Below are 27,167 nucleotides of genomic sequence, written 5' to 3' on the forward strand. Positions count from 1 at the left end.
CTTGCCCCTGACCCTGGAGGCCGGGCCCAGAAGAGGCTAATTTGACGGGCAGAGCCCAGAAAGTCTCAACGGCGGCCCAGCCCCGGGTCCCGAGGGTAAAGGCCCCAAACCCCGAAGTCCTAGTGGAGCGGGGTCGCGAGTGGCGTCATTCTCCCCGCCTGTGTCGGGAGAGTCGTTTGCCCGAATCAGTAAGCCGGTTGTGTGGCTCCGAGACGGCAATTAACAAAAGCAGCAGCAGGATTTTCGGACAAAGCGGGCGTGTGGCGTGAGGGGAAGGCCGGCGTCGAAGAGCACTCTGTGTGGGCCCTGAGCGTGCAGAGCAGCAGCCGAAGTAGGTGGAAAGTGCAGGCGCGGCGGGCTGGGAGGTGGGGTGGGAGGGACCCGAGTCCAGTCTAGGGGCACGGAGCCTGCCTCGAAAGCCGTCTCAGTCCGCGCCACTTCCGTTGCTGCGTCCCTTGTCTTTCGGAATCATTTGGGGGATGTTAGGGACCCCAGGGTCTAAGGCGGGGCGCCTCCCCTAGGCAACCTCGTCCACTCTTTGCTGAGGAAAAGAGTCGATGAAAACTGGCTTAAACAAACCAGATGACTCCAAGAGCCTTCCTTTTCCAGAGTCTCCTCCAAAGCTCCAGAGCCAGTGATAGTCATGGCCTTCCCCCAAGTGCTGCTAATACGTAAGCATTAAAAATGAGACACGTACCAAAAGTCTTACTTAGATGGGGCACCTGGGTGGCTCAGCCAGTTCAGCGTGGGAGTCTTGATTGTGACTTGGGTCCTAATCTCAGGGTTCACCGGATCGAGTTCCCCTGGTGGTCTCTGTGCTGGCCTTGCGGAGCCTGCTTGGGATTCTCTTTCTCCTGCTTTCTGTGCCCGTCCCTTGCATTTGTGCGCGCTCTCTCTAAAATAGTAAATAAACATTGGAAAAAAAGGTCTTGCTTGGGGGAGTGTAAAATAAACATGATTTTCTTGTACAGGCTGCTCTTCACTTGGGGCTCATTCTTGTCCTTAATTTTGCCAGTACCCCCGAAGTCTAGGGCCTACCCGCACAGAAAAGTCTGAGGCCCCTCTCTGTAGCTTCCCTCATGTCCATGCCAATTCCTCCACACAACCTTTCCTTGGGCTGCTAATGTCTCCCCAGCCACGAGGGTGTCTGCTGGGCCCCACAGCCTCTCTCCTTCCTGGACTTCCCATTTCTTGATAGTCACTCTATAGTGAGACACTGCTCAGTGGTCAGCCCAGCCCAAGATCCAGCATGCTAATCAGTGACCGGATGACACTATATTCCAGATATTTGCCAGCAGAAAAAAAGTAACAATGGCTTTGGTTTCAAGTATTCAAAAGGACCCACCATACTAACCTGTCCTTTCAAAGACAGAGCTCTAAAAAATCCCTTGTTTAGACCTCAGTGTGTTTTGCTCTGGAATTAACCTAAGGGGGTATAGTTGCCCTTTTTTCTTTTTAGCATTGCCTCCTGAGACCCTCAACCCTGTAATAACTTGCGCTGCTAGTGCAATAGATAATCCAACAGAGAGAACACTGGGCACATAAAAGTGCAAGGAAAACCCTCCTTTGACTGGGAATGGAACCCAGACCTCCCGCATAGAAGGCCAGAATTCTACTGGTGAACCACTGATGCTTGTTTCTCAATTGCTGGAGTAGGTCTAATCAGAAAGAGTGTCTGGAAGGACTTTGAAAAAGCAATTCTAAAATAGCTTTACACAGCAGTTCTCTCTGGAAAACAGAGGTAGCATATAGAAAATACCTGTAGCAAAGGCTGTCCCAGGGGATTTCTGTAAGGCAGCACTGTAAAGTAAAGTAATGGCACTCAAATCAAAATATCTGATTTGAAAGAGCCTAATTCTGGGGGTAGGGAGGAAATCTCTTTCCAAGTAGATTAATAGACTTCTAGAAAAGCATCAGAAAATAGGTCACCTGGTTGGCTCAGTTGGTGGAGCATGCGATTCTTGGTCTTGGGATTGTGAGTTTGAGCTCCATGTTGGGTGTAGAGATTACTTAAAAATAAAATCTTGGGGCGCCTGGGTGGCGTAGTCGGTTAAGCGTCCGACTTCAGCCAGGTCACGATCTCGCGGTCCGTGAGTTCGAGCCCCGCATCAGGCTCTGGGCTGATGGCTCGGAGCCTGGAGCCTGTTTCCGATTCTGTGTCTCCCTCTCTCTCTGCCCCTCCCCTGTTCATGCTCTGTCTCTCTCTGTCCCAAAAATAAATTAAAAACGTTGAAAAAAAAAATTTTTTTTTTTTTAAATAAAAATAAAATCTTAAAAAAAAATCAGCTCTTTGTGTCTGGTCCTTAAGCTAGTGTAGACCTAGGGAAAGTTAATTCCCTCCCTGCCTAAAGCTATCTCTTTGCCTTCTCATTGCTGAGTACTTCCCAAACCCTTTCCTCCCATTTTTTCACCAGTTCTTCACCCAGTGAAGGTTCAGGAGGCTGGATCTTTGGGTATGTGCTGAGTTACTGAGGAAAATCTGGGTGGTAACTGAGTTCCTCACCTCTGAAGCTTCCTTTGAGTGTCTAGAGAAGACCAAGGATCAAACAGCCCTGCTTTTAAACTGTGAAGTTTTGCAGAGACCTATACAGGATGAATAAAAGTGAAAATTCCAAGATTTCTTTCCTTCATGACGCCATCTTGGCCAGAGAAGGTGGCCAGGGAAAAACAATTTGATGTTTCCTGTAGACGCAAAAATATTGTTTCTTCAACCAGTTTAAAAACTTTCCCCTCCCCTCTGTCTTTAAGAGTCATATTTTCACTTTTTTGCTTACAATTAGCCTGGTACAGATTGTACTGTTCTTAATATGTAGTCCTTTTCTGTCTAACACACTGCTGTAGCTGAAATTTACTTTTACACCCACTTTGAGGGGATTTGGATCCATTATAATTGGTTGTATTTAGTGTTGGTTGGAGATTGCTGAGAGTTGTTTTCACTTCCACTACCTCTGTGTGATTTTTGTCCTTAATAATTTCTCCTTGCCTATTTTAACTGGTCTGTTTCGAAAGAATTTTGTTTTCCTATTGCATTTTTTGAAATTTCATGTCACTGATTAGTTCATGGATTTCATAGATCCCAGGTACAGAGGATAAAGCTAACTTTGTTCCTTAATTCAGGACACTTGATGGTGGGTGCCCTGAGCAATGAATGCCCTTTCCTCCTTGTTGTCTTTCATTATTTTCTTGGTTCATCCCACTCCCATCCCCCCCCCCCCCACCCCTGGGAGCACATACTCTAAGGAGTTTAGTATATGTCCTTTAATTCTAACTTCTCTTTGCATATTTAAATGTGTGTGTCTTTAAAAAAATATGTGGTCCTCTCTTTAGCGGGGATTGGCTTAGAACCACTTTAAATGTGGATTGGCTCATTCAAAATCCATTTCACCTTCCTTCTAGTTGAAGAGTTTAGAAAACTAAAAATCATACTTCTCAGACTTATTTGCAGGTTGGGTTCTGGGTAGAAATTATGTTCTACCGATTAGATCCACTCATGTGTTTTTGGCAAAAGTGAGGAGAGGCAATCTTCCTATTGCTGTTGCTGATGGCAAGCAAGGTTATGGAACCATGACTCTTTAGAGATACTCGTGGCTGGCAGCCTTATTCTCATGGCTAGTCACCAATTTAATTTTTTTTTTAACGTTTATTTATTTATTTATTTTTTTTTAATTTTTTTTTTTCAACATTTTTTTATTTATTTTTGGGACAGAGAGAGACAGAGCATGAACGGGGGAGGGGCAGAGAGAGAGGAAGACACAGAATCGGAAACAGGCTCCAGGCTCCGAGCCATCAGCCCAGAGCCTGATGCGGGGCTCGAACTCACGGACCGCGAGATCGTGACCTGGCTGAAGTCGGACGCTTAACCGACTGCGCCACCCAGGCGCCCCAACATTTATTTATTTTTGAGACAGAGAGAGACACAGCGTGAACGGGGCAGGGGCAGAGAGAGAGGGAAACACAGAATCGGAAGCAGGCTCCAGGCTCTGAGCCATCAGCCCAGAGCCTGACGCGGGGCTCGAACTCGCGGACCGCGAGATCGTGACCTGAGCCGAGGTCGGGCGCTTAACCAACTGAGCCACCCAGGCACCCCGGCTAGTCACCAATTTAGAGTGTGTGTGAGGCAGTGGTATTGGCAGCAGTCAAAACTTCCTGACTCCTAGGCAGCAGGTAGGAAAGGCATTGAATTTCATGTACCAGTGCTTCCACCTGTGTTCTACTTTGCCAGCCCTTCCAAGGTGAAATCAATAGTTTTCTAAACTGAGCTCTAACTGATTCAATAAGATTATTCCATAAATATTTTTTCTATTTCCTAATTCTTCCTATTATTACTGTTTTCAATATTTAGTTCATCATATCCATCTGCCGCATAGAATACTGTGGCATGTCTCTACCATGTTTATTATCTATTCCCACATTTACAGGCATCTAATTTGTTCCCACCTCCTGAACACTACCAGCTAAAAAGATCTTTCCTATCCATGTCTCATCATGGAATCAGGAAACACTTTCTCTATAGTATACACACAAGGGTAGGATGGCTGGAGAACACTTACATGTGTTCCAAATGGTGACGCTAGTTTACTTCCCAAGTATAGAAAAATATACAGCAACACATATGGTGGCTGAAGACCAAGTTTGTGCTTTGTCTGAGTCTTACTCCTTGAAGATAAATTCCCAAAAGTTTGCACCACCCTAACATGTTGGTTCCCAATCATCAAGGTCCTGAAGGCATCTGGACCACACTGATCAAAGGAGTTAATCAACCAAGAGCAGTCCTCTTTCCCTTGGCCGTTAGGACCATACTGACCCTGAGAGGTGATGGGAGAAGATTTGCAGGGCCCAACCTCCAGGGACAGGGTTCAGTTGAGGCAGTGGGCACTATACTTGTGTTAGCTTTGAAACATGGATTCATAATGAAAGAACCAAGCAGCCTCTGCCTGTGCTCAGAAATTAGGAAGTAACAACTCTGGTGTGCCTGACCTTCTGGCTTCTGAATTAATTCAAATCTGTTCTGTAGCAGCTGGAATAAAGACCACTAAAGATTCCTCTGAGGAAGTTCCTGGAGGAAATGTCATAGAACTTGGTCTTAGAGGAATTCTTAGTAGTCATGTCTCCAAGGTGCCATTGGAGCATGGAGACCTTTGTTCAGGGGCAATTTTGGATTGCAGACGTCAGCTGGGAATTTCTAGCCTCTTTCAGTGTAGTTCTCTTCCAATTGGTTCTTTACAGACCAAACTCCAAAAACAGAAGGGCTCTCAGTGTAGTTGGGAGCTATGGGGTCACTGAATCTTGAACCTGAACTATTGGGAATGTTATGAACTATGCAAGCAACCTTGAATTCAGACCATTGATAGTCCAGTGGCAGTAGTTGTCGCTTCATGTACCCAGGTTTGATTCCTGGCCAATGTGTGTGTTTGCTGTTGACCCTAACACAGTTCATTTGCTGCCCTTGCAGAGCATCTGTGGGACTCTTTGTGCATGCAAGATTAGAACAGTAATCCTTTTTACTACCTCTGCTGGACTGTTTATTTTACTAAACAGGACTGTTTACTAGATTTGTAAATCTAGTCTATGCAGAGATCTAGCATCTAGAAGCTGTCAAACAACAACAAAAAGGGAACCTGGCAATTATTTTGGAATAAAAGATATTCAAGAGTTTGTCTGAACCATAGGTTGACAGCTTTGGGGGCCAAACTGTGATTCTGGAAGGATTAGAGCTTGGCCTGAAGTATAACAACCACTCCTCCAGGTTGTATCTTCCAAGATGGGAAGTTAAGTTCTGGTGTGTTTCTGTAGTGTAAAACATTTAGAAATAATATCCTTGCCACATTTGCCTACAACTCCAAGTGATCTAGAGAAAGTATCATCATTTAACTTTGATTTGCATGCTGGGCCTCCGGCTGGCCACCTGGTAGCTTCTCACTATGCAGTAGGGATGCAGTAACTGAACCTCCAGGAAGGAGAGTAGCTCTGGGGTGGGCCAGATACCCCAATAATACTAAAGACATTACAGGTCCAGGGAAGGGCAAGGCTTTTAGGCAGTAATCTATATATTGCTGACAGGAAGCTGTGAGGAGTGTGCTTGCGCCTTGTAGGCGGGTGAAAATCAGAGTCTAAATCAGGAGCCTGTGGCTTACACTAAAGCCAGCTGCCCTGTGCTCAGCCCCCTCAGTGGTGCCATTTGGCTCCAGAGAGCCATAGCACATGCAAAAAAGGAGAAAAGGCTGAATGAAGCACTGGCAGTTATTCCTAAATCTAGACAGATATAGTAATGTGCAAGTACAAAGCAGAAAAGAAGGATGCATGGAGACAGAGTCTGTCTGACTCTGTATAGCACATACTATAAATGTATTTTTAAAAATTATCAACTTAGGGGGGGCGCCTGGGTGGTTTAGTCGGTTGAGCATCCGACTTTGGCTCGGGTCATGACCTGGCAGTTCATGGGTTCCAGCCCCGCATCAGGCTCTGTGCTCACAGCTCAGAGCCTGGAGCCTGCTTCAGATTCTGTGTGTGTCTCTCTCTCTGCCCCTCCTCTGCTTGCACTCTGTCTCTCTCTCTCTCAAAAATAAATAAGCATTAAAAACAATTTTTTTAAAATCATCAGCTTATGTTTGTAGGTAGCATTAATTATGAAGCTGTAGGACTGAGGATTTGTGCCTATGGCCCCTTCCATCTTCAAAGGCAGCAATGAAGAGTTTCTCCCTCATTGAATCCCTGACAAGCTTTGAATCTCTCTGACCCAGACACAGATTTAAAGAGTTCATGTAGGGGCGCCTGGGTGGCGCAGTCGGTTAAGCGTCCGACTTCAGCCAGGTCACGATCTCGCGGTCCGTGAGTTCGAGCCCCGCGTCAGGCTCTGGGCCGATGGCTCGGAGCCTGGAGCCTGTTTCCGATTCTGTGTCTCCCTCTCTCTCTCTCTGCCCCTCCCCCGTTCATGCTCTGTCTCTCTCTGTCCCAAAAATAAATAAAAAACGTTGGAAAAAAAAAAAAATTAAAGAGTTCATGTAATTATGTCAGTCCACCTGGATAAGAACCCCCAATTAAGGACAACTTAATTACATGTGCAAAATCTCTTTTGCCATATAACATAGCATAATTATGCAAATAGCAATCATAAGAAAGTTGGAATGACTAAACTAGTACCAGACAAAAAAGACAGGAGACTTTAAAACAAAAAATGCTAGGAGAGATAAAGAGTGACATTTTATAATGATATAGAGCCTAATCCATCAGGAAGTTATACTACTAATAAAAACATTTGCATCTAACAGAGTCCCAAAGTACAGGAAGCAAAAACTGACAGAATCAAGGGAGAAATAGGCAATTGAACAGTCATAGTTGGAGACCTCAATACCACACTTTCAATAATGGGTAGAAGATCCAGGCAGAAGACCAACAAGGAAATAGAAGATTTAAATAACATGACCTAACCGCCGTCTATACAACACTCTACCCAATAAGTGCAGAATAATACAATTTCTCTCAACTGCACTTTGAACAGTCTCCAGGATCGACATGCACTAAGTCATAAGAGAAGCCTCAATACATTTAAAAGGACTGAAGTCATTTAATTTGAGACATCTCACAAACCAATACTATCACATAGCCTAGTTGCAAGTGGGCAAGTGGGATGGGTAGTCTGTCTGGTCTTCTTTCACTTGGTCATGAGTGTTCAGTGACACAGATGGAGGTGGCCATGGTCACGCATGTGTGGGCCACTAGCCTGGAAAAGCAAAGTAGCTAAAGGGAAGAGACATACTCCAGAGAAGTTTCTCTAGTGTCAGGCTCACAAAACCAGGAAGAAAATGATCTGTAGGAAGTAAGGTGTCAAAGGATTACTTTCTCTCTTACCTGTGTGGCTCTTTAAAACCTTGGCCTCAGGGTGCCTGGGTGGCTCAGTCGGTTGAGCATAGGACTTCGGCTCAGGTCATGATCTCTCAGTCTGTGAGTTCGAGCCCCATGTCGGGCTCTGTGCTGACAGCTCAGAGCCTGGAGTCTGTTTTGGATTTTGTGTCTCCCTCTCTCTCTGACCCTCCCCCGTTCATTCTCTCTCTCTGTCTCAAAAATAAATAAATGTTAATAAATAAATAAAAATAAAACCTTAGCCTCTGTGTCACTAAATCTCATTGTACAGGAATGATGTGGACCACCAGTAACCACCATTGACCTATCACCTTGATTTTTACCGTGCTCTGAGAATACAACTGCAAGTCAACAGATATGGGTCAACACAAACTATCAATCAGTGTTCTACAAAAACAGCTCTGGACATGAAGAATAACATCAGTTTATAAGTCAGCCCAAGGTGGCCACAACATGCATTCAAAGACATATACAAAAACTCAGTAACTTTGACAAGTGGGAAAGATACCCTGTGGAGCTAGAATGAAATTCATAAGTGACAATCCCAAAATACGTACATAGAGTGGTTCCTGGGTGGCTCAGTTGTCTGACTCTTGGTTTCGGCTCAGGTCATGATCTTATGGTTTGTGAGTTCAAGCCCCTCAAGGGGCTCTGTGCTGACAGCACAGAGCCTGCTTGGGATTCTGTCTCCCTGTTTTTCTGCCCCTCCCCTGCTTGCTCCCTATTTCTCTCTCTCAAAAATAAATAATTTTTTAAAACCCAACAAAATAGGTATATAAAGATTATGACACAAAGCAATCCATACATACAGGAAGAGGGTGGGGCTAGGAAGAAGGATGTCAAACTTGATTTCAAGTTTAATGCAAAGCCAGTAAGCTTCCTCAGTGAGAGAAAAGAAGCAAACATAAGCCTGTGGCAAGAAGAAAATTGAGATACAGGATAGAAATCCTTATAAATTAATTATTCACACATTGAGTTATACTCAGAAATTTTTCCTATAATATTAAACCAGTGTGGAATAAAACTAGAGAAGCAAAAAGAACACCAAGACTATCTAAAAGTTTTAAATTTTTCATGAAGGAAAAGTGAAGTGACTTCAGGACAGTCCTTAAGATAATGAAAGATTTTGGGAAAATATTGATTCCTTCATATTTTCTGTGCACTTACAAGAATAAACAATGAAAAATATCCTTAAATTTTAGAAAGAGGTAAGTCTGTGGTATCAGTACATGGCCACACAAATACTGAAAATGGCTGCTGGGGATGGGGTGGTCCCCACTGGTGGTGACCTTCAGAACAGACCGGGTGATCTTATATATCAGTATGGCCTCAGCAATTGGAAGACTGGGGCTCCTAAGATTCCATGACACTCCCTACTTTCCAGTTCTGTTATTGTGACTCCAGACAGTTGCCCAGCAGGCTGGATGCTTCCTCTGGCACTCTTATCAGAACCTAAGCTGCGCATGGTAGCCTTGGCTCTGAGCTCTGCTATCTTATGCCTTATTTTTGTGGTTGAGAATTCTTAAGAGTTGTGGAATGCTGACAGAGTTTAGCCCCAAAGTAAGTATGAATTACATCTGCATACTTTAGCGTGTTTAAGTTCATTTTTTCCCCTTAATGAAACTTTGAGGTATAATTTACATACTATAAAACTCACCTATTAGAGTTGTACAGTACAATGATTTCTAAGAAAATTTTTAAAGTTTATTTATTTTGAGAAGAAGGGGCAGAGAGAGAAGGAGAGAGAGAATCCCAAGCAGGCTCTGCACTGCAGGGCTTGAACTCACAAACTGTGAGATCATGACCGGAGCTAAAACTAAGAGTTGGATGCTTAACCAACTGAGCCACCGAGGTCTGTGTGTAGTAATTTACCAGCAGTGCAACTGTCACCATAACCTATTCACTTGTTTATGATTATTTGTTTGGGCTTCTCCTTCCTAGGTTCTGGCTCTACTTCTGCCACAGCTGCAGCATGGCAGAATCTCTCACCACTTTCTCTGATCCGAGGACAGAAATGAGCATCCTGGAAACCAACCAGTACTTGCTCTCCCAGCTGGCAAAAACCAAACAGAGCTTCCGAGACCTCACAGAGAAATTCCTCACATCCAAGGCTACTGCTTACTCCCTGGCCAACCAGCTGCAGAAATACAGTAAGCCCAGTGTGGTCACAGTCACCAGAGTGACTGCCCATCTTCCCTCTGAGAAACTAAACACTCCCCAAACTTTATTCTTCTCTCTCCATCAAAATAAATCTCATCCTGACTATACCCCTGGAAAAGTAGAAGTGGATATGTTACTCTCAATTTGCAGAAGATGGAAACACTGAGGCACAAAGGAATGACGTTTATAGTGAGAGGGTAGGAAGGCATAGAGGCTAAACTGTGGGTTCAGGCATTAAACTGTCTTTTCTCTCTCAGGAACATGTATCAGACTCTATAAACATATAGTAACACTGTTGGCTTAAATATCTCAGGATTCAGTTCCAACTTTTTCTAAGTACCCGTTTGCAAAGCACTGTGCTAGCCATACTAGCGTAATAGTGTAATAGCCTACCCTCCCTGCCTTATGGGAGCTTAAAGCTGTTTCCCACTCAACCAGATACCTGGAGATGAGAACATCAATAGCAAACACCGAGGGAAGTCCTGATGCCTGGAGCCAGATTCTTTTCTCACATAAGTTCCAGGAAGCCGCCCCTTGCACTCTGTGAGATTGAACGTATTTCCAGGAAAATCAGAGACTCTATAACACCTTTTTGATCCCTCCCTTGAATATGAACTTTGCAGACAGCAAGCTGGTCCAGGATCTGGGCTTTGAGATGCAGGGCCAAAATGAGAATGAGGTTAAGTGGGTGAGGCCTCCAGTCCAGCATACCAGGTCTGTGTAGGAGCTGGCCCTTCCCTCTCCATGCTCAGCTTTCACATTTGGAAATCCTTGGACAGTCTCACACGTGTTTGTCCTGGGGGGTGGGGGGGGTAGCAGTGGGAAGCTGTAGTGACTGAAGGAAACATGATGGAAGTGAGGACACATGAGAGACAGGAACAGTAGAGGAGGATGCTTGCTGACATTGAAGTTGAGTTTGCTTTCAAATTCCTACAATTTTTCAGTAAATCAGTAGAGGATGAAATGTGCTTATCCAACTTACATGGAGAAAAAATTTTTAAAAAGCCTACTTATTAAGAAAAAGATGAGCTTTGGGGTGTGGAAGTATAAAGGGCTTTTTTTCTACATTGCTTATTATAAAATCACAATTGTAGAACAAATATTTTGGAGCTAGTAAAGAGATCTTGCCCTAGATCTTAGTGTAAAGATAATACAGTACAGTGATTATGAGCATGTACCCTGGGGCCAGACTTCTGGGTCCAAATCGAAGTTATCCTTTTTGTGCCTCAGTTTTCTCACCTGTGATGGTAGTAAGAATATTTGCCTTTGCAGTTAGTTGTGATGATTACATGATAATTCTCAAAAACCTAGGACAGTGCAATGGCAAGCACCGTGTATTCTCTCCCTCTAACCTAACACAACACCTGTTCGCATTTGAACATACGTCTTTCAGACTTTTTCCCCTCCATATACATTTTACACCCTTGTATCCAGATAAACTTTTAAATTTTTGAACTATTGAGGGGATTATTGAAACTCTCAACGTGGGAGAACCATCAGTCCGACAATCTTCAGAGACATCCTAAATGCAGGAAATCACTACTTCACGCCCCAGGTTAATGGTTTATTTCAGAGGCTACCAAGCTTGGTAAAGTGGCCCAAGATTTGGAGTCAGACCTCAGGGGATGTGAATTCCTCAGGGATTGTCTCATTCCAGTTGAATCCAGTTGAGCAAGTTACGTGCCCATGAGCTTCTCTTTCCCCATGTCTAAGATGGGGAGCAATCAAGTGCCATGTAGCCTGGGAGATTGAGGAATGAAATGTGGAAATGCCAGCAGAGAGCCTGGTAATGGGGTTACATTTGTCCTTGGGGTGGACCCTGCCTCGTTGTGTGAAGGCAGTGACCAGAGCAGCGTGTCCAGCTTTCCACTGAGGCAGGTGTGTCTGTTTTTTTCAGAGAGTGAAGAGCACAAAGCCCTCATTGAATCCGTGCTGGAGGAGGGAGCGCGGTTTGAGGGAGAGCTGGCAGAGAAGAGGAGCCCAGCTGCAAGGCTGGGGTAAGGAGGTGCCTGTGCGGGAGGGTGTGAATTACGGTCTTAAGTGGGCCTTGTGGGGTGCTAGTATAGAGAGCGCATGTGCAAGGAGAAGGGCAGGAGAGTACCTGGCAGGCACAGAACCAGACAAAGACAACCAGCGGGGTTGTGGGAATGGGTGGGAGAACAGTCCGGTCTCTGGGGTTCTCTCTTAAAATAGCATAAGAATAAAATGGAGACAGATGCCTGGGATGGAATACCAGCAATGTGGCTTCCAGCTGGGTGACCTTGTGCAAATTCACTCAGCTTTCCTGCATTTCAGCTACCTCACCTGCAAAATAAAAATACCAAGGGTATCTACCTCAGAGGGTTATGAAGATGAGACACATGATTACAGGTTAAAACCATCTCCCATGCATATGAAGCTCTCAACAAATATTTTCTGTAATCATTATACTTTTATTTTTTACGGGAGTGGTAGTTGTCATTAATGGACTAACATTTTCTACCATAAGAGAGATTTTCCCAAGTTTTCCAAAGTGCCTTTTTCATGATAAAAATGTTTCTCCTTCTCAACTTTGATTTTTTTTCTAAGTACCACACTATGTGGAGTACTAACTGGTAGGGCTGTTGGGCAGATAGATAATCAAGCAGTCTGGGAAAATGGATTATTAATGTGCTGAGGACTAGCCTTGTCCATCCTCAGATTGTTTCAAATATAGGGGAGATTGTGGGATTCCAGATGTCTTTTAACCCTTTGTTGAAAGGGAATCTGAGAAGCTCAAATGTATAAAACTTCCTAAAGCAGAGATACTTGATTGAAGAAGGCATAGGTCTGGAGCCTCTGTTGCTCCCTAGTCTATGCCTTCACCAACTCTGACACTTTTTAAGAGCTCTATGGAATAGAATTTGAAAGACAATCTGTAGAATATAATTTAGTAGACAGCAGGGAGGAGATTCAGGCATCAGATGAGGTAGACCTAAATATCTAGTCCAGCTTTAGGATTATGTGGTTCTAAGTATTAACCGAATGCCTACTTGTGTGTGTACACTCTGTTGGGTACTGTAAGTTGGGTACTACATGGCACTGTCTCTAGCCTCGCAGAGCTCACACTTTTAGATTGGAATCTGTGCATAATATTTGTATAATTAGAAAATGGTGAAAACCCACTTAGAGTGATGTAATTGTTACTCAGAACTTTATTTACTCTTAAGTGCCTCCTTATTGATTATTACTTCTTTTCACGTCACTCAAAAGAATGTTATCCTTCTTGACCTTTACATTGATTTTCCTTTTCATCCTTTGAATTAACACCACACGTACCCATCCAACACTTCCGTATCTGGTTTGTGCATGTGTGCGTGCAACTTTCTGTATAATGCTAGGTAGTATATATTCCATGGAAATGGATGTGGGCTGAATTGAGGAACTAAAGGGGCATCTTTTCAAAACAGAGCTAATAAAACAACTGTTGCGGCCGGCGCGACAAACACCGAGGTCAGGGTCCTGAGGGTAGGGGAATGCAAGAAGAAAAGAGAGAAGAGAAAGTTTGGGAACAGGAGGGTCCCCTGGGCTGATGGCCCAAGTGACGGCTTTATTGTTGCTGTACACAATCTTTTATAACCAGACTCTTATGGGTTAGGTCATTCTAAGAATAAACAGGTTTCACATAATTGCTGCCCACCAAAATATTTAGTTCTGTGTTTCTTGTGCATTTTCTAGACAGGTCACAAGACCTTGTTGATAAGATTGCTAGCAAAACACAATTCCCATGTTTGTTTCTATCTGACTCGGGGTAGAAAAAGGGAGGTAGCATTACTGCCAACACCTGCAGACCACAGGCTTTAGGAATTAACTTTCTCAGCCTTGACAAAGCTTTCGTATGCCCTTGAAAGTGGGGGAATGGGAGGGGGAACCACCGGGTTGGCTTGAGTCAACGGGGAACATTGCTTGACCCGGTCTCAGCCTGGCACTGGCCCGGCCCCCCACAAACAACAAACAAACCCAATGCTGTTTCCTCATTCCCTCTGCCACAGGCAGGCCAAGTCACATGACTTGTATAAGAATTCAAGTTGGGGAATTCCTTAGGGGCATTCTAAGAGATGTCTCTGTTGAAACTCCCACAACCTATCATTCACTACATGCACTGTTATATTTTACTTTTCTTTCCTACCTTAGGAAACATGATACTCTAATTCAGGCTCATGCCCGAGAACTGACCCACTTACGACAGAAGATACAAGAAGGGAAAGGTGTCTGTTATCTTTTCATTCAGCATACGAAGAGCATAGTCAAGTCTTTTGAGGGCCTCCTCAGGAGTGCTGACATTCCCTACTACCAGGGACAGAGATTCTGTGAGCAGCTGGCCCAAGGAAGCCAGCTGGCAGAGAGCCTTGCCAGCAAACTCATCACTGGTAAGTTGGCTTACGGGTTCTGGAGACCCTTAGCTCCTCCCAAGGTCCTAGCCTCACATAAGTCTCCATGCTTCCACGTGACTCTAAGAGTGACATTTTAGCCAGTTGTCCAGCTGTTTTGTGCCCTTCTCAGCCTATTGATAGTGATGCTATTAGGTAGAACTACCTAGGAGGACTCACCTGGGCCCAAAGTGAGCCCCCACAGACATTTCTTTCTTTTAAGGATAATTGATTTACACTGAGTTAGCCCACTGTAGTGTCAGTTCTGTGAGCTTTGAGAAATCCATACAGTGCTGTAAGCACTGCCACGATCAAGATGTAGAGCAGTCCCATCACCACTCACAGTTCCTTTGTGCCTCTGTGTAGTCAGCCATTGTGCCCAACCCCAGTTACTGGGAATCACTGGATCTGTTTTCTGTCCCCACAGATTTTCCATCTCCAGAATGTATCAGTAGTTGGTTTCCTTTTTTACTATTAAGTACTGTGCCGTTATACGGACGTACCACTTTTATTTATCCATTCATCCACTGAAGAACATTTGGATTATTTCCAGTCTGGGGCTATTATGAATAATAGCTCTAAAGATTCACCTGCAGGTTTTGGTGTGAAAATATGTGGGGTTTTTTAAATGTTTGTTTCTTTATTTTGAGAGAGAATGAGTGGGGGAGAGGGGCAGAGGGAGAGGTAGGGACAGAGAGAGAGAGAGACAGAGAGAGAGAGAATCCCAAGCACTGAGTGTGCAGCCTCACTTGGGGCTTGATTCCACGACTGTGAGATCATAACCTGAGCAGAAACCAAGAGTTGGACACTTAACCAACTGAGCCACCCAGGAGCCCCTGAAAATATGTTTTCACTCACTTCACTTGGGTAAATATCTAGGAGTAGGATTGCTGGGTCATGTGGTAAATGCACGTTTAACCTAGAAGAAACTGCTACACTGGTTTCCAATGTGGCTATACCATTTCAGATCCCACTGGCAATGTGTAAAAGTTACAGCTGTTCCCCAATATTAACTTTTGATATTTTCAGGTTGTTGTTCTTTTGCTTTTTGTCTTTTTAGCAATTGTAATAAGTGTGGGGAGGGCATAGCATTGTGGTTTAAAACAGATTTTTCTTTTAACGTTTATTCATTTTTCTTGAGAGACAGAGCACAAGTGGGAGTGGGGCAGAGAGAGAGGGAGACACAGAATCTGAAGCAGGCTCCAGGCTCTGAGTTGTCAGCACAGAGCCTGATGTGGGGCTTGAACTCATGAACCATGAGATCATGATCTGAGCCAATGTCGGATGCTTAACCGACCGAGCCACCCAGGCACCCATGCATTGTGGTTTTAATTTGCATTTCCCTGATGACTAATAATTTTGAGGTTCTTTTCATATGCCCGTTGACTCTCCTTGTATCTTTGGTGAACCAAGTGTTCATATTTTGTCATATTAAAATTGATTTGTTTGTTTTATTATTATCAAGTCTTGAGGGTTCTTTGCATTTCTGGATACAAGTACTTTATGAGATATTTAACTTGCAAATATTTTCTCCCAGTTTGTGGCTTATCTTTTCATTCTCCTAACGTATCTTTCAGAAAGCAGAATTTCTTAATTTTATGAAGTACAACTTATGGATCATGCTTTTGTAGTTATATCTAAGAACACTCTACCTAAAAATAAGGTTCTTTGCTTTTCCATATAAATTTTACAATCAGCTTGCCATTATCTGTAAACAACAACACAATCCTTCTGGGATTTTGAGTCACATTGCTTTCAGTCTATGAAAAGTTTGAGAAGAATTGATATTCTTATTAATATTGAGTTTTCTAATGATCATAGTACCTTATCAGGTTGAGGAAGTTCCCTTTCTGTTTTTGTTTCTTTTATTCATATTTGAATGAACAAACGAATCTTTTGTTTTTTATTTTATGATAGTAACTGCTGACAACAGAGGAAAAAAATTATGTCTCCTAATGCAAACATGAGTAGGCATGGTCCAGCCAAGAAATGTTTCCAACTTATTTGAGGAAGTTCCTTTTTATTCCTTATTTTCTGAGTAGATGTTTAATTCAGTCAAATGATTTTTATTCATTAGTGAAATGATAATGTTTTTATTATGTTGAGTACTTTTATAGGGTCCTCTGGACGTTTTGAATATTGTATTGTAAGACCCTGGGTCCTGTTAAAATCTTCTGGAATTGTTTTTTTAGCAGGCAATCAACCCCATTAGGTTCAGACCAAATTCTGCCTCACCTTCTACAGGTAGTATCCAATGTCAAATCAGTGTTCATTGCCTTTGATACGTTGTTTCAGTCAGTCTAGCAAATACATTCCTTAGGTTTCTTCTGGACTAGTTGCTGGTTTGTGTGGTAACTCAGTTTTCTCATCCTTTGCCATGATTCCTTGGGTCTATTCCACACATATTCTGGGGATGAGCCCTGAGACTTTTATCAGCTCATAGACAGTTTTCCAGACTCTCTTCTCTCTGGTATTTCTTCCATACTTTCCAGTTTCCCAGGGTCCCTTTTCCTAGTTCCTCTGTTCAGAAAGAGTGAGTTCTCTCAGAGATTTCTCTTCTCACACTGTTTTGCTTTTCTTTATTTCTTTTTTTTTTTTTTTTTTTTAAGTTTATTTATTCTGAGAGACAGAGTGCACAAGGGCCGGGGAGGGGCAGAGAGAGAGAGAAAGAGAGAGAGAGAATCCCAAGCAGGCTCTGCACTGTCAGCATGGAGCCTGACCCTGGGGGACAGGGGTAGGGAGGGTGGTCTGGAACCCACGAACCATGAGATCATGCCCTGAGCCAAAGTCAAGAGTCAGAGATGCTTTAACTGACTGAGCCACCCAGGTGCCCCCTCACTGTATTGCAGTTCTGAATGACGGGGGCTACTTTAAGAGCAAGGAGGCAAGAAAATTGAGAAATAGAAAATAAATGGGGGTACTTTTCACACTTTTCAGGCAAGAGATCCCGTTTTCCTAGTTCTTTTGATCAGAGAGCTAGATTCTCTTTTGTGGTTTAAGGTTTAGGCAGTTCTGCAACTGGGCTGGTCTCTAAGCCGGGTCAGGAAAGAAGAAAAAGAAAAAAAGAGAAGTTTCTCTTCATGTTCTCCACTCGCTGACATGCACAGGTGCTTTGTCCAGTCATTGGGTTGGAAGGGTTAGGAGGTTTCTCCAGAAGTTTTTGCTCCTTAGAGACTGCAGTGAGTTCTTTATGAAAGCCTAATAGGACACACAACCGCAGTTTAGCCATCTGCTATGGGGCAAAAATGAAGGTTACAACTGGAGAAGTCCAGAAGGCAACTGAACAAGTATTCCAAGCACTGGTGAACAGCAGACATTTTAAACTTTTTGCCTTGACTTGGTAGCAGATGCCATGGTGATTATTCACCACACCAGGATACAGTCCTAAGCCTTCTCTGCCAGAGCATTCTACAAAATCCCCTTACAAAGGCTTACTGTCCAGTTTGCTCAAGAAAGCCTGCCAGGCTCCTTCTCTGAAGATACAGTCCTAAGCCTTCTCTGCCCGAGCATTCTAAGCAAACGTGTAGAGTATTACATCCCTGATCATATAGGCCCTAATATTTGTAATGTGTGAAATGGGATCTGCTCAATTTCTGACTAGCTCTTTCTGTTTTTTGGTTCTCAGAAAATCACAATGATAAGAAGGATGAAGATAGACAGGAGCCACTGGCACCCAGGTAACTGAAGAACAAAAGGGCTGATAATGGAATGGTGAAGTGTAGGGAAGATTCCAGAAACAAACGACCAAGAGGCCAAAGTCCCAGATCTGGGGGAAAAAAAACGAAACCGCTAATTGTACCCATTTCATTCATTCATCATATAATGATGTGTCCTTTTATTTTTTTTTAATTTATTTTTAATGTTTATTTATTTTTGAGAGAGAGAGAGCACAAGCAGGGGAGGGGCAGAGAGAAAGGGAGACACAGAATCCAAAGCAGGCTCCAGACTCTGAGCTGTGAGCACAGAGCCAGACATGAGGCACGGGCTCACACACCGTGAGATCATGACCTGAGCTGAAGTCAGACGCTTAACCAACTGAGCCACTCAGGTGCCCCAATGATGTGCCCTTTTAAACAATGTTGTCTGTTCACGGTAAGTTCTTGTATTGGTTACCATTTCTTAGTAATTCATCAAATTTAGTTAGCTAAAGTCAGTCTGACATAAAGGTAAACTAGCCAGAGATCCCTGGTGTCTGTGTTCTAAAAACGTGTATGGTAAAAAAAAAAAAAAAAATCAAACTGAGACATTGGTCTCAGGAGCCAGCATTCAGTGGACGACTTCCTACGATAGTAAACAAAATTTGTCCGCAGCATTTTAAAACCAATATTCTAGGTCTCTGTGTGTCATAAGTGCCTTTTAGAATAGTTGAGTCTACTTCCTCATCCCCGTGTTATGAGGTCATTACACTGAGCACCTGCTGCCCCCTTTTGTCCCAGTTCTAGGCTCATGAACCCGTCAGAAGTGGATTGCTATGCTTTCTCTCTCATCCAGATGTCCTCTTTGCTTTCTGTTGTGGCTTCCAGGAGCTTCAGACGGGACCAGCTGCGAAGCTGTGGTTCCAGGTTGCCACAGTTTAACCTCCTGTCTTACCTCCCTGCCATCCTCCCCAGGCTCAGCAGGGGGCTCCAGGAGGAAGAAGTGAATGAAGCCCTGGAAGCCTCACTAGATGAACAGTATTTGACTCATTCCAGTCGCCATGACTCTCAGCAGCTTCCCCGCAGCAGTTCCTTCCTGCTTGACATGCAGGAAGCCAGCTCTGCTGTGGAAGTCACCAGTGAGTACTTCCATTATAAAGAGAATAAAGGAACACAAGCCTGGAGAATAAAGCTCCAATAGTTTCTACATGCTTACCACCTTGGTCTAGGCTGAGTGAGACCATCTAGTAGGCAGGCCCTAAAGATTAACCTTGAAAAAGCTATCAGGCTGGACGCGCAGCTCGGACCAAGTTTCAAATACAGGTCCTTGGTGGGTCAGGTAATTTGTTGCATTGTTCGTGGTCCGCACCTCATCTCAGTCACTCTGTCCCCCACTGGCATCTGCAAGCTAATGGAGTCTAGGCAAGCCAGATTGGAGAATGGAGAGGTGATGGTGGAGAGATATTTAGTAGAGACATTCCTTAGTACCCAAAAGTCTTATATAAGAGGTGGCCACACCTTTCCCAGTACTAGATAAGCCCTACTCTGAAGGCTGATTCCATATTTTACCACCTTATATCAACCTCCTTTATACTTCCCATATCCTTGTATGGGAGGTGGCCCTGTGGAGTTTGCTTAGCACTGGGTCATGCTTTGTTTGAAGGCCTGCAGGCTCCTAAATAAAGGTGGTTCCCAGGTATTTCCTGATGAAAGCGGAAGTTGGCAGAAGAATGGTGCAAGGCAGGGATCTTGCTGAGAGGCCCTTGGCCACCCCATTAGTGATAAGGATTCTCCATCTTCTACCTCATTCCCTGTCCTGGTGGAATGGCTGCAGAAGATGAGATCCAGGACCTGCACCAGCACCTGAGGGAAATTCTTTTCATCAATGCCTGCCTTCAAGAAAAGCTGGAACATCATCTCAGCATTTCTGACCAAGGAAACGGTAGGGGAGTCCCAAGTCTGTCTGCTTCTGGCAATATGTATCTTTCTAAGGACTTGTAATGTGTTGCAGGGCTTCACAGATTTCAAGAACTTGACATGCTTTATACTTCACTTATTCTTACAAATGGCCCAACTAGGGAGAATAGGGCAGGTATTAACATTCCTACTTTTTAGATGAGTAAATAGGCTCAGATAGAGGTTTGCCCCAAGACTGAGCTGTCCCTCCATCTTAAGAGTTATCTGACCTCCAAAAGCCTTCTTGTGACTCCTAAGCTGTACACTTTCTGCTGCTCTTCTCCTCTTGTGCAGTCATTCAGTAGAACCCAGGTGGCTGAGCACTCATTCAGCAGAGTGAGGGTCTCTGCTGCTGTCATCCTTACCCCCCTCCCTAATGTCTTGGTTACTCTTCATTGTTCTCAAGGTTGTTCTTCTCCACACATCTTCCTCTTACATTGCACTCACGCAGAGGCCATCATTTCCCAGTCTCTGGCTGGGCCAGAACAGTGACTGGGCCCCTTTCCATATCAAAGGAGCAACTATTTAATGAGAAAAGTCTCCTTCATAATTTCAGCCGTTGGGTGTGATAATACAAATGAATGAGCTGGCATTTGTTCAGGGCCTGGTGAAAATTCTGCCCCATAATGCTGAAGTTCCAACCTTTGAGTCCCCAGAGGTTTCTCCTGGGCTGAGACAGAAGGGGAAAAGGAATTGCAGAAAGCATTATCTTAAGCAAATGTGTGGAACTTGCCTAAACTGCTAATTATTTCCTGCAATAGGATATACTTCTGACTTCTACAGGGAGAGCTTGGACTCCCTTGCCCAGCTGTACAATGAAAACAGAGATATCAGGAAAGAAAGTCTGAGCCTTCTGGCTCACCTGAATCGTATTTCCAGAGGTAAGTGGTCAAAAACCACAAGAGGAGGTCACTCTCAGAGCTTTCTTTTCTCTTGCCTTACCCAGCTATAGAAACAAAAGATGATGGGGAGGCCACAGCTACCCAAAGCCTCTTGACTCATAATTCTCATAGTTTTTCTCGATATGGTGAGGGCTACCTCCTAGGTGCTCCCTCTACAGGTCCCCAGACTCTAGGCTCCAGGAATGAATAGCTCTGGGAAATTCACCTTTCAGGTACAAACCACACCTCACTAATGCAAGGCTTAGAAGAAAAGAACAGTCCTCAGAGGTGAGAAGACATAAGAGAATACTTATTTTGATTGAGTAAAATTTGCCAAAATTAGATAAACTCTGTCTTAGAATGCTGAAAGAGCAAGGAAACAGAATTTAGATTCTAAGTCAGTAGTCTTTGAGGAAGTATGAGGACCAGAAAGGTGCCATAAGCCTAAAAGAGCAAAACCCCAATTTTCAAACTGATGAAAATAAAAGTACTAAAAAATCAAAATAAGTATAGCTTATATTGGTAATAAAAGACAAACTTGTATTTTGTATAAAGAAAATAAAATATTGATACAAAATACAAACTATGTATTGCACTCAAACGATAACATTCCAGTCACCTTATGGTTTCCAACTCTTACCATTGAGGAGAAAAGCAAAACCAAACCAAATTACCTTCAGATTGGCAAAAATATTTACAAACCTGCAAAATACCTTCAGCCTATCCCCTATACACCAGGCTCAATTTTTTTGAGTTTTTGCCGTGTGCAATGCCCACCTCAGTAGATATCCCTGCCAAATCTATTAGGGGCCAGTTTAGGTCACCTAAGATTCCTTTTACCTTTTCATGCCTGTGCTGCTTTTTTCCAAGGACTCTTCTGAATAGGATTGTCCTCGGATTACTAGAACCACTTGGCTGATGACTCAGAGAACTGGAAGGATCTGGGAGTTTCTGTCAATCCCACAGCACCCTTGACCCAACCTGTAAATCATTTACCCATGATTGACAGGTCCAGGCATAGGAAAGCCTAGCTACTTGACAAGAGGGGGCCTTTGTGGTGAATTAGCTTTGGAAAAAGGAAATGCAGAGGCGAGGTTTGTAAAGGCCCAGGTAGATAAACAGAAGGAAACTTTTCCCTTGGAAATCCAATTGAGAAAGAGAGAGATTCACCTGAGACCATAAGAAGGAAGATTAAAATCTTTAGGTCCAATGGGAAAGAAGCCATGGTAGGACAGCTAGAGAGAAACAAAGAGAACCATGGGAAATAGGGCAGGTCTCCTAAGTAGCTTTAAATCACGTCATTATAAGAACCTGGTTTTGCCTAACACAAATGCCTAGCTACCATACTAGAGATTCTGATTAAAATGGTTTCATGTGTGTTTGGGATATTAGTTTTCAACAGCTCCTAGGTGATTCAAATATGTGGCTACCAAAGGGAAGGACCATCAGTCTACCACGGTCACCCAATACAGAAGCATCCCAGATGTACAGTTTCTTAGGAAAGCCGAACACTAGTCATTGATGGGATTTGCATTCCTCTCTCAACAGGCTTGTTTGTATAGCGTGGAAAAAAGAGAAAAGAAGAGGTAGATATATAGATTAGACCTATAACCAGTTTATCTAGAGCAGTTTCTCGGATTTTTCTGATCACAAGACACAATAAAAAACAATTCTTTGTGATCCAATGTCATGTTAAAAAAAAAAAAAGCCCTTACTGTATGTAATGGGTTTTATCTAGTATTTTCCTTCCTGATTCTTTAAGTAAAGTCTGTAGTCAAGTCTACAGTGTTGACTTGACAACCTACTAAATGGTTACCAGTTGCAATTTGAAAAATTTTGCTTTTGATTAGTCTTTTCATTAAGCAAAATCCTAAAAGAGAGTACTAGGGGGGAATTTTTCCTCTACCTACTTAGGTTTGAATGGTCCAGAGACCTTGAATTAACTAACAATAGATAAACATGAGAAAAGACAAGGTTCATTTACACATGCATGTGGTAATTGCTTAGTAATTAATAATTCCCAGAACACCCATAGGTAAAAATTTATGTACCAATTTAACAAAGGGCTTCACTGGAAAGGTATGGAAAATTCTATTGAACTTTTTGATTCTCTTGGTAATGGACAGTCTCCATGGCAGCTGAATTCCCAGGAAACTCCCTTGGAAGTAGGGTTTCATGTGGCACCTGTATTTTTGGTATGTTCTGCTCTAGTCAGATAAAGGAAATTCAGATAAGATTTTGAGGGGTTTTTTTAGTGTTTTGTTTTTTGTTTTTTGTTTTTTTTTTGAGAGAGAGAGGGCGCATGCACGTGCGCGCAAGCAGGGGAGGGGCAGAAAAAGAGGGAGACAAAGGACCTGAAGTGGGCTTTGCAATGACAGCAGAGGGCCTGATGTGGAGCTCTGAATACAGAATACAGAGTGTAGGGGCATACCTGGGTGGTTCAGTCAGTTGGGCGTCCAATTAGCTCAGGTCACGATCTCACAATTCATGAGTTTGAGCCCCACGTCTGGCTCTGTGCTGACAGCTTGAAGCCTGGAGCCTGCTTTGGATTCTGTCTGTCTCTCTCAAAAACAAATAACCATTTTAAAAAAATTAGAAAATATGGAGTATAAATGGATCAGTCCAAGGTTTAACTTTGCTCTTTATTTGCTAATTTTCCCTTTTCTCTTTCTGATTTCTTTCTTTCTCTCTAATCTCTTTACAAGAATTCTTAAATGAAACTTTCTATAAAGCTTTATTCCTGTCCTAAACATGGTACTCAATAGACTGTAGAGCCTGTTACCTTTTTCCAGATTGGAGCCTTTCTTCTCCCTTTTCTTAAATTTAGAGATTTAGTGAAAAGGCTTGAGGCATGGATTTTAGCCTCAGGTCTTTCATTTATAGGTCCTGTGGCTTTAGCTAATACTAATAGCCCCTTGATACTATGGCCAGAGGTAGAAGTTACCTACTAGGAGATAGCACCAGATTCCACAGGTTAGGGGTTTAGTCCTGTGCGACTGCACTCCTCTGCCCCCCACTCCAGATGCTAGTAGCAAATCCAGGTTGTCACATGTACATCTGACTGACTAGAAATCAGAGTTGACTGAGAACCCCCTCCTAGGGTTTAATTTGCTACAGTGGCTCACAGGACTTAGAGAAATATTTTACTTACTAGATTACTGGTTTATTTTATGTTTTTCAAATTATTTATTTAAGTAATTTCTGTGCTCAGTGTGGGGCTCGAACTCATGAACCCGAGATCAAGAGTTACGTGCTCTACGTACTGAGCCAACCAGGCGCTCTGATTACTGGTTTAAAAGTATTGGGGTTCAATACTTTTTGAGTATTGGGGTTTGGAGTATTGGGGTTCAGAGCCAATGGCCAACAAAGAATTCTTGAGACCTCTCCAGTGCAAAAAGGTGATTTTATTAAAGCACGAGGACAGGACCAGAGGAGCTGCACTGGGACTGTGAAGAGCAACTGGTTATTGCTTGGGAGTTGGGGAAGGTAAAAACAAGGAAAGTTTCCAAAAAGACTTTCATATGTTTTTTTAAATTTTTTTATTTTTTAATGTTTATTTATTTTTGAGAGAGAGACAGAACACGAGTGGGGCAGGGGCAGACAGGGGGAGACACAGAATCCAAAGCAGGCTCCAGGCTCTGAGCAGAGCCTGATGTAGGACTTGAACTCATGAACTGTGAGATCATGACCTGAGCTGAAGTCTGACGCTGAACTGACTGAGCCACCCAGGCACCCCAGAAAGGACTTTCATGTGCTAAAGAAGACTCACAGGAACTTGGAGGCCTAGCTGTTGTCAAGCTAAGGTTGTTTTCCCTCTAGCAAAGCATTAACATTAAGACAGTAGGGAGTTCCTGGATGAGTGTCACACTCTGCCAGCCTCAAGTATTTATCAGTGGGCTGCAGGTTATAAGGAAATTTAATTTTATTTACACTTCTTTCTACCTTTGTTTCCCACATCAGATATAACTCAGGAAGCACGTGGCAGGGCTTGGGGAAAGGGTGCAGACCTTCCATGCTATCTCTGGGAGCTTCACTCTCCTAGCACCCCTATGTGTTCACCAGCCTACAAGCTCTCTAAATCCCCATCCTTTTGGGTTTTTAATGGAGGCTTCGTAACATAGGCATGATTGATTAAATCCTTGGCTGTTGATGGTCGAACTCCATCTTTAGCCCCTCTCTCATCCCCAGAGGTCAGGGGGGATGAGACTAAAAGTTTACAACCCTCCTGTCACATGGTCGGTTCCCTTGGTAATCAACCTCCATCCTTCTGGCACTTTCTAAATGTCACCGTATTAATATATCAAAAGACTAATTCCAAGCGGTTTAGGAGTTCTGCCAGAAACTGAGACAAAGACCAAATTTACATTTCTTATTATAAACCACAGTATTACAGATGGTGTCTGAGGACCCTGCACATTCTGGGACTCTTCCTTTGACACCACCCTCCTATTTAAAAAAAAAAAAAAAAAAGACATGTATTTAGGAGCAAGATTTCCATGCAAAATAACCTCTCATTTGTAGAACTGACTGCTTCTGACGGTACATATTTGAAGCAAGGCACATCTTTTGGAAGGTGTGAAAGGTCTTCATTTTTCTCCAGAAGAGTAGAATGGAGAGTAAACTGATCCTGAGTGGGGAGGTGGTATGGATCTGGCTAACCCACTAGCAGCAGCATTGAGTGGGGCTGTCAGCACTATGAGGCGGTGGGGCCTTGTGTTCCACGTCACAGGGCAGTGGTTTATATCGGAACACTTGTCCTAGTTTGTCCTAGAACACTAGTCTGCTAGTACAACTCTTTCCAGACTGTAGTTTCCGACCATGGCTTCTCCACCAACTGCATTCAGGTTCCACATGGCCTCTTTTCTTCCTTAGCTGTCACTTCAGCCTCTGGTGTCAGCAGAACCAATAGAAGATTCTCATTTTAACTTAGCTTTTTTCCCCCCTTCTGTTTCAGGTAAGAACTAGGAGTGGAAATATGAAAAGTTCTTATTTCAACAAAGCTCAGTCATGAACATCATTCCCCCACTGATGAGAAAAACTAAAACAACAAAACAGTGAAAGCCCCAAATCTGAAAGCGAGAGGGCTCCACCTCTAAGAATCAGATTTCTCAGCCACTTTGGGTTTTTACTCCCAACGGATAGTTTCCAGAAATCACAGCCCTTCAGCCTGCAAATTTGATAACTACGTAAGAGACACCAATACCTAGATTCACAGATAATCTCGAGATGCCCTAACCCTCTCCTCTCCCCACCCCCATTCTGTGGACAACTGGAGTCAGCAGCAGCTGGAAGAAAATGTCCAGGATTTGGGTCAAGAGTAAGTCAGAATGACGTTGCAGACAATTCATCAGCTCTTCTGCACATGGCCATTTTCCTTGAAAGATGAAGATTCAGAAATCTCAGAGAATAGAGTTTATTTTATATACATTCTGTGGCCTGTCATTTTTTTTTTTGAACAAATCAAAATCACAAAACTGTCTCCAGCTAAAAGGAAACTCAGTATGTCCACTATATTTACATCCCAGAGTGATATCAACAAAGTCCAGGTGCATCACTTCATTCCAAAATTAAATGTTATTGAGGGGCGCCTGGCTGGCTCAGTCCAAAGAGTGTGCGATTCTTGATTTTGGGGTCCTGAGTTCGAGCACCCTGTTGGGTGTGTAGAGGTTACTTAAAATATTAAAAATTTAAAGGTTATTGAGTACCTGGTGTTAGGTACAAAAACTACATCGTGTTTCACACTCTGGGAACTGAGATAACTCAGGGAAAAATTCTGCCTTCACAGGCATCTGTAAAGTCTGTAAGTAGAGCAGCAGTCTCACATACCTAATTGTTGGGGACCCAAAGAAACGATGATATAATCTCTGCCAGAGAAGGATCCTGAGAGTTTGCTGTTCACCCTTATATTTCCCGTACAGGTCTAGCAGAAGTTCCATCCTAGAGGTCTCTGTTTAGAATACACAGGGAGAAACAGAGTATCTACATGGAACTGGTAGGTTTCAGATAACTCCACTTTCATTTGGGCTTTTGTTTGTTTTTCCTGAAAAATTCCTTACATTTGAAAATAAGTACCCATTGACTTGTCTTTTGCAAGCAGCTATAAAAGCAGGACATCTTATTCTGAAGCTTTGAAACACATAAAGTAGCCTTAAACTTACTAGATTTCCAGGCTAGAAGGCTGATTTGTGTAAGAAGGACAAACCCTGGGTGGCAGTGTCACAGATCAGGAATTCTACGTTCTCTCTTATCTGGCAAGAGAACGAATGCAGAAATGAAACCGAGAGAGG

The 27,167-nt window shown here is 43.3% G+C and overlaps 1 protein-coding gene across 5 annotated transcripts; it reads left to right on the forward strand.

The window, feature by feature from the left end:
- On the forward strand, nucleotides 1-26,307 carry LOC131504046 (neuroblastoma breakpoint family member 6-like protein). Of its 5 annotated transcripts, none has more exons than XM_058715984.1 (9): nucleotides 1-331; nucleotides 9,802-10,010; nucleotides 11,918-12,017; nucleotides 14,173-14,408; nucleotides 18,034-18,085; nucleotides 19,019-19,182; nucleotides 19,830-19,985; nucleotides 20,761-20,880; nucleotides 25,835-26,307. In XM_058715984.1, the coding sequence occupies exons 2-9, from the start codon at nucleotides 9,833-9,835 to the stop codon at nucleotides 25,843-25,845; spliced, it is 1,017 nt and encodes a 338-aa protein (XP_058571967.1). In that variant the 5' UTR covers nucleotides 1-331; nucleotides 9,802-9,832; the 3' UTR covers nucleotides 25,846-26,307. The 5 variants fall into 5 exon arrangements, with proteins under 5 accessions (XP_058571967.1, XP_058571966.1, XP_058571969.1 ...); XM_058715983.1 differs by lacking the exon at nucleotides 1-331 and adding an exon at nucleotides 9,282-9,420; XM_058715986.1 differs by lacking the exon at nucleotides 1-331 and adding an exon at nucleotides 9,283-9,420 and having other exon boundaries at nucleotides 19,881-19,985.
- The last annotated feature ends 860 nt before the right edge of the window (nucleotides 26,308-27,167 follow it).

Source organism: Neofelis nebulosa, chromosome 2 (genome assembly GCF_028018385.1).
Source record: "Neofelis nebulosa isolate mNeoNeb1 chromosome 2, mNeoNeb1.pri, whole genome shotgun sequence".
NCBI classification, from domain to species: domain Eukaryota; kingdom Metazoa; phylum Chordata; class Mammalia; order Carnivora; family Felidae; genus Neofelis; species Neofelis nebulosa.